At 36.7% G+C, this 23,658-nt stretch overlaps 1 protein-coding gene and 1 long non-coding RNA gene across 4 annotated transcripts in view; both read right to left on the bottom strand.

Annotated features, from left to right (window-relative positions):
- antxr2a (ANTXR cell adhesion molecule 2a) overlaps positions 1 to 23,658 on the bottom strand; it is a 115,141-nt gene that overhangs the window by 42,909 nt on the left and 48,574 nt on the right. For 2 of the 3 annotated variants that reach the window (XM_079606733.1, XM_079606735.1), the window contains exons 3-8: positions 5,710 to 5,781; positions 3,635 to 3,706; positions 3,316 to 3,397; positions 2,806 to 2,910; positions 2,662 to 2,730; positions 2,311 to 2,391 (exon numbers count right to left, since the gene is read on the bottom strand). In XM_079606733.1, the coding sequence (XP_079462859.1) occupies positions 2,311 to 2,391; positions 2,662 to 2,730; positions 2,806 to 2,910; positions 3,316 to 3,397; positions 3,635 to 3,706; positions 5,710 to 5,781 (481 nt within the window). Of the gene's footprint in view, positions 1 to 2,310; positions 2,392 to 2,661; positions 2,731 to 2,805; positions 2,911 to 3,315; positions 3,398 to 3,634; positions 3,707 to 5,709; positions 5,782 to 7,389; positions 7,900 to 23,658 lie in introns of those variants that run through there. The other variant, XM_079606734.1, reaches the window with a different exon arrangement.
- On the bottom strand, positions 15,269 to 18,601 carry LOC306995927. The gene is made up of 6 exons (XR_013796950.1): positions 18,288 to 18,601; positions 17,967 to 18,031; positions 17,534 to 17,595; positions 16,739 to 16,810; positions 16,466 to 16,631; positions 15,269 to 15,718 (listed from the first exon to the last, which is right to left on the bottom strand). It is a non-coding gene; the product is annotated as an uncharacterized lncRNA (long non-coding RNA).

The following is a 23,658-nucleotide window of genomic DNA, read 5'->3' on the forward strand; positions in this document are numbered from 1 at the left end:
GGTCCTGAGGTCCTGTCTTTTGTCTTGCATGACTAAACCTGAAAAATATCCCAGAAACTGATTCCTGTGCTCACAAAACAACACACCCATGTTCAACAACACTGACCTCAGCTGTTGATGGTTTACTGATGGCAGATGATGTTCAGTCTTCTTACCATGTTTACAATGTTAAACCGCATCATCGGTAAATGCCATGACAAGGAACATTTCAAAGCATCATGAAGCAAATGGAAAGTATCACAAATGAATTGTCAACAGAATCATGTAAGATGAAACCGCTTTACAAACACATTGTTTCACAGAGTCCTTTATAACCAACAATATACAACCAAGTGATGCTCGAGCTTTCAAAAGCTACATTTTATAAAGTTGCTTTACAAAACAGCACTTAAAAAACTTCACTTTAGTCAAATAACATATCTGGACTGCTTTAGCATCATGCCTCTGTCTGAAGCCAAATTTTAACTGAAAAATATGTCTATTTCAAAGAACACAAGATATAGCTAAAATGTTCTACTTTAGTTCAATACTGGGGTGGCTTAAGGGTTAAAAATAGGGGCTTGTTGTAGTTTCTCTCAGCATTTTTCCCTTGAGTAAGGCACTTAACCCCTTTTTGCTCCAGAGGGCAGTTTACATAATAAGTCTAGTGCAAGTCTCTTTAAAGAAATTGTCGGTTAAATGATTGCTTAATAATGGATCTGTCTTAGTCGACTAAAACAGGGGTTCTCAAACTTGTTGGGGCCAGGGACCCCTTAGATGGGAGAAAAACAAAGACCCCCTCATAATTATAACAGTGATTTTAATAAAAATGTATTATCGAAAAGGCAATAATGAAATTAAGGCTAATATTTCAAAAATGTAATATTTTAAAAATGTGATCAAATGAAAATGTAACACTTAATTTTATATTGTGGCAAAGTGCCACATTTCTTAAATTAAATTAAAACATGGAAGAAAAATGTATTATTACTACATTTTTAGTTGTTATTACTGTGAGAAGTACATTATACAGTGCAATAATAATGTATTTCTGTTATAATTTCTTCAAGTTAAACCTAACCTTTATTTTGACGGGTTGTCGTGAAGACCTTTGAGGTTCTGTGTGCATATAATATGATGATAGTTATATCAAATGAAATGTTGAAATGCTGAAGTGACTCTCAGAGTAGCTCTGGAAATGAAGTTCATGTGTTCATGTCCTTATATAGTGAGACGGCAGACGCTAAAAACACCAAGAGCATCTTGCGTGCTTGAGTATGTGAAAATGCTTGCCTGTGGCGCTCATTCACACAGAGAACATGAACAAGACGTGCAGAACAGAAAAGACCAGAACAGAACAGAACATGCAGACTTAATATTTAAATAGCAGTATTTTTTAGCTTAATATTCACAGACACTAATGCATATCACAATTTAATTAAAGGGTTAGCTCAACAAAAATGAAAATTCTGTCATCATTTACTTACCCTCATGTTGTTCCAAACCCATAATACTTTTGTTCATCCTTGTCTTGTTCATCTTGGTAGCTACACAACTACCACTTTGTCGCTTCAAAAAGTTCATAAAAAGATTGTAAAACTAATTCATATGAATTGAGCGGTTTAGTCCAAATTTTCTGATGAGACAAAATCTCTTTATACGCTGAACATATTTAATTTAGACCTTTATTCACATATAAACATTCATCAAAGCACACATCAGTTGTGGTAAATGGAAGCTCATGCATGTTCCCTTGACATGGGAGAACCAATGAGGTTCATTCTTGTGTTAAGCAGCACATTTGAGCTTCTGCAAGAACCAATGAGGTTTGTTCTGGCTTGTCAAGCGAGTTCGGTTGAGCTTCTGTTTATTTTCGCTGATGAATGTTTATATGTGAATAAAAGCCTAAATTCAATCTGTTCATCATATAAAGCGATCATGTCTCTTCAGAATATTTGGACTAAACCACTCAATTCATATGGATTAATTTTCTATCTCTTTATGAACTTTTTGAAGCGTCAAAGTGGTAGTTGTGTAGCTGTCAATGGAAGGACAGAAATTGCTCAGATTTAATTAAAAATATCTTCATTTGTGTTCCGAAGATGAACGGAAGTTTGGAACGAAATGTTTTGGGTGAACTGACCCTTTAAGGGTATATTTGATTTATTCATTCAAAATTTGCCAAATTATGTGACATTCAGAATTATACATTTCTGCATTGTGTAAATCATAGGGAACTAGTTTGTTTAGCCCACTTTGAAAACTCCTGGACTAAAACCTCAGAGGCATATCACACCTTTTGGGATGGAACCCCTGGCATGGAGAACTTACCGAATTAACGATGCCTTTGAGAGCTTGAAAGCCTCCTTTGACTGGGAACACTTGCTCCTTATTACCAGCCACATCGGCGAGCTGTTGGCAGGCAAATAGAAAGATAATAATAACAGGGCTGATAGCCAAGCAAGAAAAAAAAGTGCTGACATTTCCTCTGCTTTAACTCAGTTTGTCATTGCTACAGAAACAGGAAAAGAGCAGCAGTCCTGCAATTGCAGGCAACTCTGCAAAACCCCTGCACTTGGTGGAGCTTTAGAGAGCATTTGAAGTGTTATTTGCAAATAGATTCTATGCATGCATGTAGTAGTATCCACATTATTTTGAAATCTGCTGGAATGCCAACATTACCTGTTCTTCATCAAAGTCCTTTACGCCAACACAGTACACACGAGCTCCATAAGTCTTTGCTATATCAGCCTATAAACACAACAACATAATCATTTGTTGCTATAAAATTATAAAAAATATGTAAAGTGTTAGATAACAGCTCACCTCATCCTTAGTGAGTTGATGGATATATGGTTCAAGCTTTCCATCAGTTAAAGCCACAATGATACTAGAGAACTTGTTAAGTTGTTCTTTCATTTGTTCAGATGCCTGGAAAGAAGGAGGAGAGGTTATAAAGTTGTATCGGTAGAAACTGCAGGGATAAAAATGCACAGTAATTTATGTAAATGTATAAAATTATATAATTTATCTATCATTGTAATAAAGACTTACACAGAACTCAACTTGAGCCCAGATTCAGGACACTGAATGTGGAGTGTTTATTTAGATAGATGTAATTATGCCTTATCATGGTCACGAGGGGAACCAATCAGTTTACTGTTTTATTTTGTTTATTCTAGTAAAAGACTAAAGTACAGGAAATACAGCCAGTCAAGCTGAGTTGAGTGTTTCATACACTCCTGTGTCCACAAAACATGAAAAAAGCTGCTTCTTTTTAAAAAAAAAAATATTGTACAAATGTACAAATGTATTTGAGTCTGTTCATATATTTACCAATTTAATTCCTTCATGCATATAGGTTTCTCCTGCTGGGTTGACCTCATTTAAAATCCTCAGGCCATCATTGATTTTAACCCTGATAACGAAAAGCAAGAAATATTCTGATGAGTGTACGTATGTGTATGTGCATGCAATATGATGTCTTGGTCATGTTAAAAAGTTATTGAACCCCATCTACATATGAAGGAAACCTTTACACTATATATTAAATATTTACTCGTCTTTAATGTACTATACAACACAAACACATGGCGTGTTACTAGCTTTCTTACAGTAGGGACTGCAAATAATTCATGCAAGCCTGATTCCATACCTGTCTCCAGTGAGCGGTAACACAAGCTCTGCTTTTGATGAAAACACTATGAAGGACACTCGCATATTTGGACTGGAATGAAAAAATATGAGAAAAATGGAAAAACGCTGTAGATGAGTGACAAATGGAAAATCAAGTACAGCTGCACATTCTAGTTATACACATCTCTTTTTTTGTACCACAGTAAAAAAGCTCTTCAGAAGTGACTTATATATTTATACTTTAATAATAAAGCTAAATACAAGCATTGGTGCAAATGATGCTATCAGAGAAATCCTGTGATGTTGAAAGTCTTGATGTCCTCATGTTCCTTTCGCAATCGTCAGAGTTGGTTTATGAGTTAGATAGCCAATGTAACTAGCTAATAAAAGCTTGTGACTGGGAAAAAAACCCTCTTCTGCTTGGACCAAGGAAGTGATTAATTGATATACAGACAGGAAACAGGTTGTCATGTGTGATTCATGCATACATCCTGTTGGTGATTATATTTATACCTGTCACTTCCTATATTTATTCCTCCTACCTTTCGCAATACGAATAGGACAAACATGCAGCAACACAATTTTTCTGGAAAACAGTGATGCAATAAAGATGTGCATTTTGGCTCTATGTCAATTTTCAAAAAGTACAACAAGGACATTAATTATGGTATGTTTCTTTGTTCATGCGATTCAAAATGTATTCCATTTTTGAAATGGCTTATATATATATATTTATCTTTATTTTTATTTCAGTTTTAGATTTAGTCATTTTAACAATTCAACTTAAGCATTTAATTTCAGTTAGTTGCCAAAGCAAAAAAAAAAAAAAAATTATTTTTGATATTTTATTTTATTTCAGTTTTATTTCAATAGTTTTAGTTTTAGTTAACAATAACAACACGGATGCTATCATGCATTTACAAAACTGCTGGTTTACAAAAAACTGGGATTTTGTGTCTTAATGATATTGGAATAAAAAAAAAATCTCAGAGGGAACTGATACATAATCTGACAACAAATTTATAGCTGATTATGACAAGTACATTTCAATGAAGCAGTTGGTCTTTTTCACAACCTTCTGTCACGAAAGCTGATACAGCATAGGAACATGTTGGGTTCCTCTACACATTTGAAGTCAGGTCTCAGGACAAAGCATAAGGAGAGGTGCTGCTTTTTCTCACTCAGAATGACATCCAATCCACAACCATCCCCCACATGAGATACTCAGGGAGAACATCCAAATGTGTTCAAGCTGCCAAATTTTGGTAACAAAAATCAAATGAAGAACAGACAGGAGGACTGAACATTTCACAGGCTGATTGAGTGATAAATATAATAATGAATCGCCAAATGGTATTACGATGCCCTGCGTGAACAAATAATTGCCCTGAAAAGGAACTGACCTTGAATGTTCCTGAAGATATAAACTGACATGTTGTAAACTACATGTGTCATCTTTCGGGTTGGTCCCCTATTACACCATAAAACAACACGGGAACCCTTCGCACAGCTTTTCGAGATAATTCTTAAAGATACTTATACACCAGGTCCATTCAACGCTTTAAAACAGACCACATGGCACAACAGAAGACCATCAAAGTCTATGGCAGACTGCACTGGTCTTCCTGCACTCATGACTTAAAGTACATTGGCTGCGTCTTCTCCTTTCATGTGTGAGGGATAAGTGTGCTGTTGGATGGTTGCAGTGCAAATGGCCATTCTCACAGCCCAGAAGACTGAGCCTCCTTGCCACCCACTCCCACCTGCTCCCTTTGCTATTTTCTCAAGCAGACTGCTTTCTTCTGGCTAGGTCGCTACCGTCTGTACTGGCACATACATTGAGTCAACGTTACATAAGTTCACATTCATCTGGCGATTTTTTTTTATACGTTTAGACCCACCCCCACCCCCACTGTAGGGCCATCTCAGAACCGGATGTGTAGCTGCTGTGTAGCCAAGTTAGCGTTTAGCTTTGATTCAAGTTATTATGGCTGACTTCCTTTGATGTGGTGGATTGGGAGTTACATTCAGAATCATTATTGTACAACTGACTTGACATAAAATAATCAAAGAAAATAAAGCAAGAATATTTACCTCACAAATCTCTCTGTAAGATTTTTGACAAAGCCATAGATCTGACCCCAGTCTTCCCCCACGCTTCCAGATCTGTAACGAAGCATGGAAAACAATGTCAGCAAAAAAAAAAAAAAAAAAAAAACACAGCTCGAGGCAATTATACTTAAATCTTTAAGTCAAATGTCTTCATGTGGTTACTGTAAGAGTTGTGTTGTGGATTACACTGTGGCAAAGAGGCTGAGTCAGCTACACTTCAGTGTTAATCCTTGTGTATCTCAGAGAAAATGGGGAGTCTGTCTACATCCAACACACAACACAAACTGAGTCAAGGCACTTTATTAACTGCTGACCACTTCAGTTCCCAGCAGCACTCAGTCCTAAAAACAATGCATCATTCCAACACCAAACATCAAGCTAGTCAGGGGCCGATGTCCATGCTAATATATATAGGCTACATTTTTACAAGTCTATCATGCTCACCAAGGCAACATTTATTTGATGAAACATACAGTAAAAAAAACAGTAATATTGTGAAATATTATTACCATTTAAAACAACCGTTTTATATTTTCAATATTTAAAAAAAAAATATTTAAAAAAAATTGCGTAAACAAAAAACACAACTTTTGCCAAGCTAGGACTCAAAAGCCAGAGCAAATACAGTGAACAGAACACCACACAAATCAACATAAAATCAATCAAGCAGAGCTATCAATGAACGCATAGCCAGAATGCAACTGTAGATATACGGAGATGCTTTCATAATAATTTCTCAATATATGAGAAATCTGTACATTTCACAACATAAAATCCATGAAAGTGGACTTCTGCGACATTAACCTCAATGCAATCTTTAATGAAAAAAGGTGTGTAAAATGTGCCCTTGATGTAATAGCTACAGGGTAATGAACTAATAATTATAGTCCACTGCATGTGCTGAGAACATAAAACACAAGCGATAGGTAATTAGAAAATAATTTTTTATGCATTGTCTTCTTCCTTGTATGAAGCCAAGGTCAGAGAATCTATAAGTTTTGGTGGGACCATCAGAGAACATCAAACCAAATGTAATATAAGGAATGATCTGGAGGTGTAAAGGCAAGTTTCATTCCGGGCACATATACTCAAGGCCGGATCTGCTATTCTTTGACTGGTCATTATGCCTGAGCATATCAGAGCAAAGATCATATCAGTGCCATCATCCTGTGGACTGCACTGAGGCCAACAACTATTCTCAAAGGGGTGTAAATTAAATATGAAACATTACAGATGACAGGCAGACAGACAAGCAGATAGCCAGTTCGTCTTTTTGAACATGTACATCTATTAGACAGACAGACAGACAGTCACAATCAAGACTTCAGAAACACAAGATGACAGCGTTTCTCCTCTGCACGCAGCTTTTACAATCATCAATCCCTGTATCAATCAAAACTGTGTAAGACTCAACAAGTATTTTTCCAGCCAAGTGTCTTGCTGTGTGGCCCCTGGATGGTGCTAGTCCCCAGTAGTGACTGGCACATGTAAAATCAGGTCAAACTTTGAAATAGCTGACACGGACATTATTCACACCATACTTACGAAAGCGAGTCTATGTATTGTGTAAACAATATGCAACCCTATAAACAGTAACTTTATGCACCATAAGTATATATTTAGTCTTGAAATACATAAAAATTTCAGAGTAACGTTACTTACCGGTCTAAAACAAAGTAAAGGTCGTAGGCGCCGTGGCAAGAAGGGATCTCTGCTTTAAAAGATGAAAAACAAAAACAGAAGAAAAGCGTCGTGGTTGCCACGGTCCTGAGAGTTTCCTTTGTCATGACGAATTATGCATCCGCGGGATAAAAATCATAAGAATGGTCCTAAAACCGACTTGAATGACGTTTTCTTATATAAAATGACATAAAAGCAATGTCAGGTTCAAAACAAAAACGCTATGTCCGCCGGTCTGGAGCAACATACTCCACTTTATAGCGTTGCAGAAAAGTTCAACTTCTTCCTGTGCAACATAGCATATGCAACGTCACTACATCTGATTTCTTCACTTATCCGTTTTACACCACCCCTAAACTGACAAGCTGCTGTCACCTTTTTCATAACAGGAAAAAAGGCAGAGTAACGTAATTGTTTGAAAAGTTGCTTGCGAGTTCGAGTAGTTCACCTAATTTTTCATGCGCATGCGCATGCGCATCCGCCCAGATGTTCAAAAGGGTTTTGAGGTCAAAATGCTGTTTGGCTCGCTCGCGCGCGCGCGCACAAACGCACACACACGCCCAGCAGCTGTTATCCTCAAACAGGATGTGTATTTGAATAGGACTATAAAAGACACATTGCTTTCTTTTCTGTGGGATACTGATTGTATTTAGTAGGGATAGGCTACTCTATTTAACAGTGATTGCATTTTGATTGCAGACAGTAAATAGATAAGTCCTGTGTTAACTCCTGTATGTGGCAAGATGGCCTTGAGTCATGTTTTGTGTGATCTGCGTGGGGGAATTTTTATGTGCGTAAAATAAGCCCTGAAGATAATGTATTCACACTAAATTTGGTAAATTATCAAAAAGAGGTTGTGCTTGAAGAAACCAAGCAAAGATAAGCTAATAGATTTGCCAAAATAGAAAACCACTTCCATAAAACCACTTCCTGTTTTATGCCATTTGTAACTCTACCAGTTTTTTTTGCTTCACAGCATGATCTGTGACTTTGCTTAAAATGAGCCTTGTATTTAAGAAAAAATGAAATGTATTTATCGTTTCTCTATAATTAACTTATTATTATTATTAACAATCTTTGCTAAGAAAAATCTCCAGGTCATAAACGTTTATTTTTCTTCTAATTATTATTATTATAAATAATTATTATTATTTGGATGATCTATTTATGAATTCCTCATTTGCAAACTGCTTTGAATGAAAGTGTCTGCTAAATCAATAAATATAATAATAATAATAATATAGGTGTGACGATCCGGTATGAGAGGCCCCGTTGATTCACAATACAGATTGTATCAAAGCAGCTTCACAGTATTAAATTAAAACAATAATAAAACGTCCATGTTTGGTAATGCTAATCAATAATTAATCAATAGTTTGTGTTGTTGTGACATCTAGAGACATACATTACCTATTACATTACTTCTTACTTCATGCCTACACTGTACTCTACACCACTGATCTGACTGATGGCATATTCCCACCTGTTTGGTTTAGTTTCGGTTCTTCTCTGTTAATAAATGTTGTGGTAAAAGTAACAGCAATGTGTGCCCCTTTCTTTGTTGCGGCCTTTTTTGGAGCTAAGTCGTAACAATAGGCTTCTGAGAACATTTATTTGGAGGTCTGTTATTGGGGTAAATAATTGTTTTACAAGTCTGCTTTTCCACGGTGCCATGACAGGGCACAATTAATTAAGTTTCATTCACTTTTTTAATTGCCATAATTACCAGCGTCGATGGATTTTTTATTTACATTTTCTTTGTTTTCAAGATTACAACTCTTGAAAACAAATGTAATTTAGGCTACTGATGGAGTTATGCAAAGTGCAGTAGGCTACATATCATATCATTCTTTGAGTTGCAGAAACCACCATAGACCATGAATTTTTAATAAGGCCATGAATCAAACAGTCAAATCTTCATAATTAACTTGGATTATATAGATAATTGTAATATATCCAGATGATGGATCTGAAGTGGTATGGTAGTGTAAACACTGTTTGTGTTTTACATGCTTGATTATGGTGATGTACTGAAAATTTCATAAAAGTTCTATTCCGTTGGTTTGTCATGGACATTTTAGTGGTAAGAATAATTGGAAATGACAGGGAAAACAATTCAACTAATTGTGAAATGCACTGAGGTGTTGAAACTCATTATGAGAGGAGTCCATAACAAAAAACAACAACGGTATCCATAATTTCAGGCAACATTTTCTTCTCCCATGAAACCGTAAACAACGGCAAAAAACAATAGGTATATAGATTCAAACACACAAAAGAGACATCTTTTTGGTATGAAACCCTCTGATTCTTTGCTACTGTACGTGATGGATTTGTGCACATGTTAATATTTAGTCATTTAAATGTAATTTAAAATTTTGAAACTGTTTAAGAGTAGTGCCATTTATAGTGCAATATGATCATATAAATTTAAATAATTAATAATTAGGAATTGTCAATAAATAGGTATTCATTTAAATGGATTAATTTGACCCGCACCGCATGGGGCTGTACTGATGGGGTCTTTATCTTGCCTTAAAATCTATAAATCTATAATTTGTACTTTGTATATAATTTGTTTTGACAACACATAAGTTGAACGAACCACCAGGAAGTCCCAGTGCACCCCATGGGCCAGTTCATCCCAGAAACGGGATATCCTGTTGGATATGCTGCAGACAGACCGCCATCAGTGTCATTCATACCGTCAGTACCTCAGATAATCTTTCCCAGAGTGAGGCTAACACTCAGCTAAGTCTGACCTGCATGTCTCCTCTCATCTCTTCTCTGCACCCTGAAAAGAGGGATGAATTGTGGCTGAATGGAGTTAATTGTTGCCATGGTTGGGCCTGTCATCTTAATGAGAGGATTCTGCAGAGTGCCTGCTCGTCCTTCCTCTTCTACGTGGAGCAGGCGTCCGTGAACGTGCCCAAGTAGGACTGAATAGGGGAAAATCAAAGCAGACAGGACTGGGTTCATGAGGATTGACCTGTAAGAAAGACTCAATCAGAGCAGGTAAAAGATGTCGGAAGAGGAGAGCGCTCAGGCGTGCATGACAAGAGGATACCACAACTGGCTATAGCATTTTATTGATTTTCTCTGTTAAAAGGCTGGATAAATTGCAGTGTAAAACAAATTATTTATATAATGTGGTAGACCGGTGCAAATTGTCACATACACTACCGTTCAAAAGCCTGGGGTTGGTACGAATTTTAAGTAGCTTTGCACTTCCTGAAGTTCAAGATAAGTTCTCTAGTTTTCTTTGTGTTTAACGGCAGGTTGGTTTCAGAGCACCACAACGTCAGTTTTCGGACCACGTCATTTTAGGCAGACTCATCGCCTCCAGAAATGAGTCCAATCACTTATCTGCGAATTTTATAATGTGACTGGAGGAGTGTGTGGGGATACAGTCATATGTATAGAGTCAGTAGAGTAGTGGACTCAGCACACATCCCTGTGGGGAACCGGTGCTGAGAGTGAGGGCTGAGGAGAGTTGAAGACCGAGCCTGACAAACTGAGGGCGGTTAGTGAGATAATCCATAATCCAGGTGCAGATGTGAGTGGAGAGACCCAGGTGTAGGAGTTTCCTGATCAGTATGTCCAGTATGATGGTATTGAACGCAGAACTATAAACAATGAAGAGTATCCGGACATATGTCCCTCTGTGTTGGTGATAAAGACCGGGATGATAATGGCTTATTTAAGTCAGGGTGGAACGATGGCTTGTGACAGGGACAGATTAAAAATGTTTGTAAAGACAGCAGCAAGTTCGTAGGCACAAGCCTTGTGTACCTTTCCAAGCACTCCATCAGGGCCTTCAGCCTTCCTCGGACTCCCTGACTTGAACACCTGTCTCACCTCGTGTTCCTGTACAGTCAGTGTCTGGGTGCCTGTAGACTAGACTATGAAGGGGTACGAATACTTTCACAAACACTGTATATTTGCACTTTACAAAGTTACACGATTTCACTATTTCCATTTCAGCTCATATGAAATAATTTGATGAACCACACCAACAGATCTGTCATCTCTCTGCCTAGTGAACAACAGTTGAAAGGAGTCAGGGAACAAGCAAATTAAAATCTGTCTCTCAGCACAATTTGAATATATCATTTCTTCTCTCTCTGTCTCTCTCTTTGTTTACTCTCTTGACAAGCAGCCTGTGCTGGCAGCTTTGTCCATCAAATGACACCTGCTTCTCCTGATTGTTTCTTCAACTTCCTGTCCAAAGCTCTGTAGATAAAAGTCAGTGTTCTACTCCAGCTATCTTTACTTTTTCCATCTCCGTCACATCACAACATGTCTCCTAGGCACTAGTGGATAAACAACAGCAATAAAAACAACACATACACAAACAATGTGAAAGGTATTTACTTCCTTATTTTCCTTCACAAGGCACTTGAATATAATTATGTGTTCTTGTAAAAAATATAGCCTGCATGATTAAATAAGTAACACTATATTCTTAAGCAGATGTGGAGACCCAATCAATAAAGAATAAATAAAATCCAATTAATAATGCAGCTTCAGTCACGCCAATAAGTAATTTGAAGGGGGTTACAAAATGTGAAAAAGAGAATTATCAGTCATAAGTAAATGTTGTAATATATTGATATGTCCCTTTGTGGAAATACACTTGCAAAGAAATAAGTTCATGACAGACTAGATGACGTAATACAAAACCAAACATTATTCTTACAGTACATGTTCCAGTTACATTTGCCCTGGGCACTTTTCCACATTCTGAAATGTATAGTGCTGTCATGTCTTTGCAATCAGTTGTGTTAAATGTTATTGTATTAAAGCCTCATTTGAGTGCATATACAGCAATGTACACTGTAAAAAATTTCCTGTAGAAATTACAGGAATTTACTGGCAAAAAAGTTGCCAATAAAGTCCTGTAAAAATGTTGGTAATTGCTGTAAAATTGATTACAGTATAATACTGTAAATCAATTTACAGGTAATTGTTGTATATAAAATACAGTAATTAGTAGGTTTTTTTACAGTAACATTGAATTAAACTTGTATTTTATTTTACAGCAATATTTTGTAATTTCACTAAAGTACAGTATTTACCTGGCAATAAAGTTGCCAATAAAATCCTGTAATTATATTTTACAGCATTTTTTTGTAATTTCTCTAAAGTACAATATTTACCTGGCAAAAAAATTGCCAATAAAATCCTGTAAATACCCCCAAAATTCAAGAAGATGCTGTAATAGTTTAACATTTAAAAAGCTGAAAAGAATAATTTTAACAGTAAACTATACTCTATTATTTACCATTATATTGATGTAAAAGCATTAAAATACACATAAAAAAATAAAACAGAAAGTCAAAGCTGTTGTTAAAAAATATTTATTAAAATAATAAGCAAATACTGCAAGACAGGTAACAACAATTTTACTTTTCAAGTACAGAAAATATTTTCAAAATCAGTCACAAAATAACTACAAATAACTTGTAAGACTTAAAAGCAAGATTCTGGGTTCAATAAAAGTTAAAGGAAAAGTTCATCCAAAAATTCAAATTCTGTCATCATTCTGTTTACTCACCCTCAATGTGTTCCAAACCTGTATTAGTTTCTTTCTTCTGTTGAACACAAAAGATGATATTTTAAAGAATTTTGGTAACCAGACAATTGAAAGTAAATGGCTACAATCAACTGTTTGGTTACCAACGTTCTTCAAAATATCATCTTTTGTGTTCAGCTGAAGAAAGAATCTCATACAGGTTTAGAACAACATGGGGGTGAGTAAATGATGACGGAATTTAAATTTTTTGGGTGAACTATCCCTTTAAAGGATTAGTTCACTTTAAAAAAAAACTTTTGCTGATAATTTACTCACCCCGATGTCATCCAAGATGTCCATGTCTTTCTTTCTACAGTCGAAAAGAAATTAAGGTTTTTGATGAAAACATTTCTCCATATAATGGACGTCAATGGGCCCCAAACGGTTCAAGGTCCAAATGACAGTGTCAGTGCCGCTTCAAAGGGCTTTAAACGATACCAGACGATGAATAAGGGTCTTATCTAGCGAAACGTACGGTCATTTCAAAAATAAATAAAAAAGTTTAAGTTTTATAAGCACAAACGCTCACCTTGCTTGGTTCTGTGATGCGCGTTCGTGACGTCACGTAATACGCAATTACGTTGAAAAGGGCACGCTTGACGTACCGAGTGTTTACAAATGTGCGGAAGGAGGACCATACACACATATTCAAATGTCTTTGTGTCAGTTTATCGTTTAAAATGCCCATTTCGTGTGCGTATCCTGGGTGTTGTAATATTAAAAAGCCTAAAAGAAAATTTTCGTCAGGACAAAAATGTTTTACTTTTCATAGAAGCGAGACCTTTACAGCGTAACTGCGTATTACGTGACGTCACGAACGCGCATCACAGAACAGAGCAAGGCGAGAATTTGTGCTTATAAAACTTAAACTTTTTTATTTATTTTTGAAATGACCGAGAGTTTCGCTAGATAAGACCCGTATTCATCGTCTGGTATCGTTTAAAGCGGCACTGACACAGTCATTTGGACCTTGAACCGTTTGGGGACCATTGACGTCCATTATATGGAGAAATATTTTCATAAAAAACCTTAATTTCTTTTCGACTGAAGAAAGAAAGACATGGACATCTTGGATGACATCGGGGTGAGTAAATTATCAGCAAAAGTTTTTTTAAAAGTTAACTAATCCTTTAAGCTCAATCAACAGAATGGCATTATGGTTAACTCACATCTGTTAAAACAAACATTTCTGCTCTTTTTGTTTACAGCGCTGGTCAGAATTATTTGCCCCCTTGGTAAATATGATCAAAGATGGCTGTAAAAAATAAATCTGCATTGTTAATCCTTTTGATATTATATTTAAAAAATGTGCAAAAATGTAACCTTGCATTGAAGTAAAATAATTGAAAGTGGGGGGGAAATCACATTATGAAATAAATGTTTTTTCTCCAAAACACGTTGGGAACAATTATTTGCCCCTTTTATTAAATATGTTTGCAACCTCCTTTTCCCAAGATACCAGCTCTGAGTCTTCTCCTATAATGCCTGATGAGTTTGGAGAACACCTGACAAGAGATCAGAGACCATTCCTCCACACAGAATCTCTCCAGAACCTTCAGATTCCCAGATCCATGTTGGTGCTTTTCAGTTCAGTCCACTCATTTTCTATAGGGTTCAGGCCAGGGACTGGGATGGCCATTGCAGATCTTGGTTTTGTGCTCAGTGACCCATTTTTGTTTTGATTTTGATATTTGTTTTTGGATCATGACATCAAACATGGCCCGTTATAAGATTTATAGCACAGTCTGTTAGGTTTTGATTTTTCATCTGTTGGTATTTGATCCAATCCATGATGCCATGTCTCTGAACAAGATGTCCAGGACCTCTGGCAGAAAATTAGGCCCACAGCATTAAAGATACAGCAGAGTATTTCATTTTTATCCTTGTGTGCACTAAACCCATCTTAAGTGTTTGCTGCCAAAAAAGCAAATTTTTTTTGTTTCATCTGACCATAGAACGTTTGAAAAGTACCTGACACGACTGGAACGTCAAACGGGACGGGTTCTATGGTCAGATGAGACCTAACAGACTGTGCTAGAAATCTTATAACGGGCCATGTTTGGATCTTCCAACAGGACAGTGATCCAAAAACAAATATCAAAATCAAAACAAAAATGGGTCACTGAGCACAAAACCAAGATCTGCAATGGCCATCCCAGTCCCTGGCCTGAACCCTATAGAAAATGAGTGGACTGAACTGAAAAGCACCAACATGGATCTGGGAATCTGAAGGTTCTGGAGAGATTCTGTGTGGAGGAATGGTCTCTGATCTCTTGTCAGGTGTTCTCCAAACTCATCAGGCATTATAGGAGAAGACTCAGAGCTGGTATCTTGGGAAAAGGAGGTTGCAAACATATTTAATAAAAGGGGCAAATAATTGTTCCCAACGTGTTTTGGAGAAAAAACATTTATTTCATAATGTGATTTCCCCCCCACTTTCAATTATTTTACTTCGATGAAAGGTTACATTTTTGCAGATGTTTTAAATATAATATCAAAAGGATTAACAATGCAGATTTATTTTTTACAGCCATCTTTGATCATATTTACCAAGGGGGCAAATAATTCTGACCAGCACTGTACATTTGACAACTTACATGCTTAACCACTCAAAGTCCATTAGCCTTCTGAGAAGAGTAGACACATGAGGATTGACTGTTGTTCCTCTTCTCTGAGGTCTTTCCACTTGTTTTGACTGTCTTGGTACCAGTGGATGGGTTGATTCCAACAAAACATCTGCACAAAAATCAGTCAGAAAAACACAAGCAGAAGCTTTAGGAGCATGACATGTGCAGACTAATGAAAATATACCACTTTACAATAAGCATTTGCTGCACTACTAATCTATTATAAAGGGTTAGTTCACCCCAAAATGACATTTCTGTCATTAATTAACTACTGACCTTTCATTTTCAGGAACACACATTAAGATGTTTTTGATCAAATCGGAGAGGTTTCTGAACCACACATAGACCACAACGTCATTACAACTTTCAAGGCCCAGAAAGGTAGTAAAAACATCATAAAAATAGTCCATGTAACTCCAGAGGATTTACCATAATGTTATGAAGTGATGAGAATACTTTTTGTTCTAACGTAGAACCTGGAAGGGCTGCACTGTGTTTACTTAATTAACAGCGTCAGAGACTGACACAGAAGAGAAGAGATTGTTGAATAAAGTCATTATTTTGGGGGGGGTTTGCACACAAAAAGTATTATCGTGGCTTCATAACATTAAGATTGATCCACTGTAGTCACATGGTCTATTTTAACAATGTCTTAACTGCGTTTCTGGACCTTGAAAGTTGCAATGATTTTGCTGCCTATGTGTGGTTCAGAAACCTATAGGATTTCATCAAAAACATCTTAATTTTGTGTTCCCGAAAATGAACAAAGGTCAGTAGTTAATTAATGACAGAAATGTAATTTTTGGGTGAACTAATCCTTTAACATATACACATTTATATTTAAGTAAACTGTTACCTTTGAACAAATCCAAGTGTGCAGGATGCCTCGTGCTGGTACACCAGATTAAAGTTGTAGTAAGTTGCCAACAAAGCAGCAAATCCAGCCATAAAATTGGGGTGTGGATTCATAACCACTTGCCCCTTAATACTCAGCATCCACTGGGTTGCAGTGAGAATTTCACCTAAAAATAATACATATAAGAAACACTTTATAAAAATGTATGCTAAAATACAACAGGCAAAATGTATTAAGTACCAGTAATTTAAAGATTTTGGGAACCTACATTACCTAAGACAGTCAGTCTCGTAGAGTCTGAAAGTGTAGAACTTTTTTTTTCACATCAGCTGCTGTTGCTGACATCTACAAGAAACAAAATTAAAAGGAAACAATTGTAAATGTAATTAAATGCAGTAAGAGAACAAAATATAACCCCACAACAAAATCTGGCAAATCAGTGTTGTGTCTATTTGGTCAAATCTGGTACCTTTACCAGACTTTTGATAACCTGTAAAGTCTCTAAATAGATGAGACTTAAAAGCTGCAAATTTTGTAAATGCAGGGGAACAGTCAGGTGGCCTACACCACAGGTAAAACACCAGTTTGGAACATTACTGTGACCTTTCATATGCTGCTTAGTAAAACCTACAATGGTATTGCTTTCATGTTGACAATTTACAGTAATACATTTCTCATTTAGATTTAGGTTCAAGTTATATTAAGAAAACGATAACTATGGGAACTTTGAACAGAAAATAAAATGAACTTTCAAATCTTTTGCCAGTCATTTTGAATTTAGTTATGACGCAGGGATTTGTTAAACACTGTTTCAAAACTGGTGAAATAAATGAGAAAATGGCAGCATCCAACAAAGATTGCAACAATGTTAATATCATATAGCCTATTGTAATGTTTTTCGTCAAGAAAGCTAACTGCACGTGCGTATAGTTTTGTCTCACCAACACTTCATTGGATTTGTCTTGTCTGCCAAACTGCAACTGCTCTAAAAACACTCTCTTGTGAGCAAATGCGAATAAAACTGTAACAAACTGCAGTATTTGTCCATAACATTTACGATGGTTTTACCTTGTAACAGTTCAGCTTCGTCTCTCACCACTGTAATGGCGCGCGCCGTCGCGATGCCTCGCCTGCAACAAGAAATTTAAAATTAAAGACACAAAATAAACGTAACGTTTCGGGGGAAAAAATATTGGAATCTAACACTTTACATCCCACTAAATGTCCTGATAACACGCAGTTGTTAACAAGTCGATATTAATTGCGTCTGACATTGTAATATGAACGTATCCAACGATGTTAATATCATATTCTAATGTTTTTCGTCAAGAAAGCTAACTGTAGGCTACGTGCGTATAGTTTTGTCTCACCAACACTTCAGTGGATTTGTCTTGTCTGCCAAACTGCAAATGCTCTAAAAAAATACTATCTAGAGCAAATGCGAATAAAACTATAACAAACAAACTGCAGCATTTGTCCATAACATTTACGATGGTTTTACCTTGTAACAGTTCAGCTTCGTCTCACCACTGTAATGGCGCGCGCCGTCGCGATTCTATGCCTCGCCTGCAACAAGAAATTTAAAATTAAAGACACATTCCTTTACTAAATAAACGTATAGTTTCGGCTGGGAAAAGTATTGGAATCAAACACTTTACATCCCACTAAATGTCCTGATAACACGCAGTTGTTAACAAGTCGATAAAATTAATTGCATCTGACATGCCTATGTTATGAATTATATTCAAAATATGAATCGCAAACAGCATTTAGTAATACAGTAGATTGTAATATTTATGGACGTAAATTTAAGTTAACTTACCAAAAATGTAGTAAGTGCCTTTTCTCTTCAACTCTTCTTGCCCTGCAGCTGCTCCAGTCCACCAGTTTTCAAACATTCAGCCCGCGCAATCCCATAATGCCACACCACAGTAAATTGTTGTAAAACGTATGAAATACAGTGAAAACACCTCTTACCTGTAAATCAATTTACAGTTGACAGGGAAATATACAGTTAACAACTGTAATACTCTTTTTGACCCATAATGCATTGCGAATTACAGTAATAACTTGTAAAATGATAAAACAATAAATTTCTGTAGAATTTTGCTGTAGAATCTACAGCAATTTGTTACAGTGTACTGTTCTTTGCTATCAGTTCAACTAAGCTATCAAGCATTTTGGGTACACTGTGAGACACATTTGTCACTAATTCAACTCCATTCATTTGTGAGTTCTACAGGGCATCTGAACTTCAATGTAATACACATACACAAATTTAAAAACACTGCAAAATAATGTAAACAAAGATTCCCTTAACAGTAGCACACACTGAAAAAGAAAATCCTCCTTTAAATGCAATTACTTAGGTGGTCACACATGAGTTCACATGTTGGGGAAATATCTCCTTAATAAATATGACAAGCTTGCCACCACGCATCTCCTCTGAACTCCTTGAGGTTTCTACTGCAATGTGACAAAGTCTTCAGACAGCAAGGGCCTGCGCTAGTTCCTCTCCCTGTCAGCTTGCCTTGACAGCTGCCATTTTCAGTGGCCCAGCGTTACTCCCACCGCCTGCACAATCACGCTCTGCGTTTGTTATTTTTTCCACCTCATCCTTCTCAGGAGTGCAGAACAGAGATTACAACAGCCAGAAAAACAGCAGCGTCCCTTTCGATTAGTGGAAAGTTGAAAGAGAGTTTCTGAAAGCCGCATCTAACTTTATGACACGGTTGAGAAGGTACATTTTGTGTTGTGCATGTTGGGACCTCCCAGTCGGATCACAGGGAAGGCCTTCTTTATCTTCGCTTAAGCTCATCTCTCGTAAGATTTGTGGATGAAAAAAAATTAAAGCTTTTTTTTTTTTAGCTTTACGCTTATGGATATTAGAAAATAAAGACAGGCAAACAAAATGTTCTGCTTTCATTTAGCACACCAAGACAACCTGAGTGATTCTGAACCAGCATGAGCAACTCATCACCTGCCATTATGGCTCGATGTGAGGCTCTCTCATTCTCTCATTCATTGGAGAGAGCTGTCTGCCATGTCAGTGCACATCGCAGATGATTATATCAGTCATTTCAGCCAAGCAGAACACAAATGGCCAAAACAAATTTGAGGCAGTCGCAGCTGCAATGGTCACTGTTCTAGCACATCCTTCGATGTGGAGTCTGGACTGACACACAGTGCTGCACATTTTCAGACAGATGGATAAGCACACCTTTTTGTTTTCCCTTTTTTGAAATGCCAATGAGATACTGGATATATTTGTATGCACAAGCAACCTCTTGTGCTCCATCAATACACAAGGAAGGCATCAAAACACAAACAATTGTTGCCTTGCCAGGTGTGCATGTAGAAACATGAGGCTGAGGGAGAAATGCACTGCAAAACAACTGTTTTCTTTAAGCATCAAACTATGTTTGCAATGTATTACATAATGCTTTAGTTTAAAAAATGTCAACATAAATATTTTAGTAACTTCTTTTATTTTAGGGATGCACCTGTATGGAAATTCCGTCTGAAAATGCATACGATTCTCACCAAGGCTACATTTATTAGATTTGTAGTTTTAAAAAAACAACATTTTAGAGTAAAACCATAATATTGTGAAATAAAATGTATATGATCTGTCTTCTATTTTATATATATATATATATATATATATATATATATATATATATATATATATATATATATATATAATTTTATTATTAATATTTATGTGATGCAAAGCTGAATTTTCAACAGCCATACTCTAGTCTTCGGTGTCACGCATGTTTTTCAGGATTTAAAAAAAAGAAGAAGTTTTTTTGTAACAAGAATATACAAGTCTCAATATCTTAAAGAGAGTAAAGTTTTACTGACTTTTAAACAAAACGTGATTAAATTGCATTATTTATCAAATTCTGGCTCCTTTCATGTCTTTAAGTCATCTCAGTCATCCTATGTTTCTATATATGGCAGAACACCAATAAGAGAGTAATTAATTCAAATGATTTCATAAAGAGCCAAAAAAAAAAAATGAACATCTAAATTCCAAAGCAAGCAGAGATGGACTACATAGATATTGTCTATCTGATTGTCTAGCAATGTCTATAATTTGATCCCAGCTTTTTAACAGCCCACTTAGAGCACGTGTCTCCCTTCTATGAAGTCTCTTATCATTCATTAAATGACGCTGACACTAATAGACACCACGGATGTGTGTTCCAGAGTACCTAAACAAGATTAAATATGAACACTTATGATACCAGTAATCTCAGGCCAATCTCTGCAATATTTAGCAGGACATTGAGCTGCACAGCGTCAACCCAAATTAACCTAATATAAAGCGCCACACTCTCTTCCGCTCTCTCATGGATGGTAGAATGGATGTCATGCTTCAGTTGAACTTTTATAAGGCTCAGGACCAATCATTGACAAACACTGCAGTCGCTTACAGCTCGAGGAGTGTGGCAAGACTGTGCCCCATTCTAGTTAAATCAAGCTTCTTCTCTCGGGCTAAATTCATATATAATTATTAGAGGTTGAGAGTTGGATCTGCAATTGATTCTAGCCAGAACATGTTCTGGCCCTTAAAGCTAAAATAAAAATTGGGAGGGTTTTTATAATATATATATATATTTTTTTTACTTTGCAATTACTAATACATTTTAGTTTTTACCAGTGTGCAAACTATTCTGTGACTTTGATCGAGGTGTGTATCCACAGACCCCTCACATCCTCTGCTCATTGATATTTCGCCAGTTTGAACAACTTTTTTTCCTCAGTGCCACTATCTACTCCCAGAGCTGGGAAACAGAAATACAGAACACTGCCTCTGTGCCGTAAAACTCCCTCATAAACACTGGTGATCTGGGGGCCAGCCCGCAGAGTCCCACCATTCCGTGGGTTTGCTGACAGTCTTTGATTCACTCTGCCACGGTCGGCTCAGGCCACCGGGGTTTCAGAGGTAACCGGCTGTGCTGACAGCTTCTCCTCAAGGCATTTGCCATCAACTTACCATCTCACCCCTCTTCTGCAACATCAAACACACCTTCCTAAAACTCTCACACACACACAACAACAACATCAAATGTCAATACTCCTGAGTGTGCTGCTGTTATCATGGCAGAGTTTAATTTATGGAGAACAACAGCTGCATTTCAGCCTTTAGTAGGCTCATAGGAAAATAGAAAAACAGTCCAAAATCACATAACAATTAAGTAATATCACAAGCTAGAGTGCTGTTGTTTTAAATATGCCTCCTCAAAAATATCTTAGATATTGGAACATGCACACCAATAGTACATATAGGTATACACCAATATACAAATAGTACAATAGTACACCAAAATACAAATATAATATTTCACAATAATGTTTATACTGTTGTTGTTTTTAATCAAATAAATGCAATCTTGCAAGCATTAGACACTATATTTTTTTAATTACAAAAAACATTAACAATTATTTCAAACTTTTGAAATATTTCAAAATGGAAACAATTATTGGCACTCCTAGATTTTTTAACGCGGAAAATGTATCTGAAGGTCCAATTAATTAATTGAATTCCAATTAATATTTAATTTTTTTAGCAAACCAGGTTGAAAAACATGAAATTGTCTAGCTATGACTTCACTTCTTTCAAAGGAGTATAAATATGAGGAAACACAAAGCCATATTCCCTTGATCATCCATCACAATGAGTAAAACCAAAAAATATATAGTTCTGATGTGCAGCAAAAGATCGTTGAACTTCACAAAAATGAAAGTGGCTGTAAGAAAATAGCTAAAGCATTGAAACGAATCTGCCTGGAAGAGAACGTGCGTCTATATTGCCTTAATGCACTGAGGAGGAAAGTTTGAGTGGCCAAAAACTATCCAAGGATCACAGATGAAGAATTGCAGAGATTAGTTGAGTCTTGGGGCAGAAAGACTAAAAAATAAGTATCAAAAGAACACCTACAGTACATCACCACATGAGGGTTTCAAGGAAACTCCAGCATATTCAGTTCAACTTCTAAAGGGACCAGATTCTATTGTCAGATTAAACTTTTTGGCAGCAAACCCACCAGATGGGTTTGGAGCAAAAAGGGATAAAAAGTACCCAATGCCCACAGTTAAATATACTGCTTGGTCTTTATTGTTGTGTATCTATTTTTTTTTGCTGGAGGTCCTGGACTTCTTGTTCAGATACTACATGGTCTCATGGATTCTAGCAAATGCCAACAGATAAAAAATCAAAACCTGACGGCCTCTGCTATAAATCTTATAATGGGTTGTGGTTGGATCTTCCATCTGATCCAAAACAAAACATCAAAATCAACACAAAAACGTGTCACTGAGCACAAATGGTAGCTTCTGCCATGGCCGCCCCAGTTCCCTGACCTGGTGAGTTGAGTGAACTCAAGAGAAGGAGCACCAACATGGGAATGAGCTGGGAATCTGAAGGATCTGGAGAGATTCTGTACGGAGGAATGGTCTCTGATCTTTTGTCACGTGTTCTCCAAACTCATCAGGCATTGTAGGAGAAAACTCAGAGCTGTTATCTTGGCAAAAGGTAAATAATAAAATGGTGCCAATAATTATGGCCAGCGTGTTTTGGAGAAAAACATTTATCTCATGATGTAACAACACAATATGCTATTAAAATTTTAGGGGGATACTATATATGTGAAATAACAAATAACAGTCAAGACTTTAAGACATGATGTGCTGTATAGCATCACTCTGTTATCCTGTCCATGATGGAGTGGCATGTGAAAGGCCTGTGCAAGAGAGAATCTGAAGGACTGCTGGGGCCAGGCCCAGTCCTTCGCCACCAGACGTGAGCTTTCCTCTTAGGGAAGGGAGGGTGAGCATATGCCCTGGGGCCGTCCAAAACCTGGAACATTAAAACTTGCCATGGTGGCTCAGCTCAGCCGTGAACCCTGAGCTAGTCTGGCAGCTTGGCTGCAAGGAATGATCTGAAACCTGGATGACTAGGCCTGCAGAGCCAGGGCTGGACTCACTGTCTTGCACTATGAACAGGTATCATCGACTACAAACAGAATGTCCACATCTCCATGAATTCTGGAGGTTTTTAACATGGTGCAGATGATTTCAGGGAACAGAGGGACATTATTAGAAAACTAACTTCTCGTGATATTCAACATTAGATTTTTTTTTTTAATTGGGAAAATTTACAAATATTTTAAGAATATAAAAAA

The sequence above is a fragment of the Phoxinus phoxinus genome (genome assembly GCF_949152265.1).
Source record: "Phoxinus phoxinus genome assembly, chromosome: 3".
Lineage (NCBI taxonomy): Eukaryota > Metazoa > Chordata > Actinopteri > Cypriniformes > Leuciscidae > Phoxinus > Phoxinus phoxinus.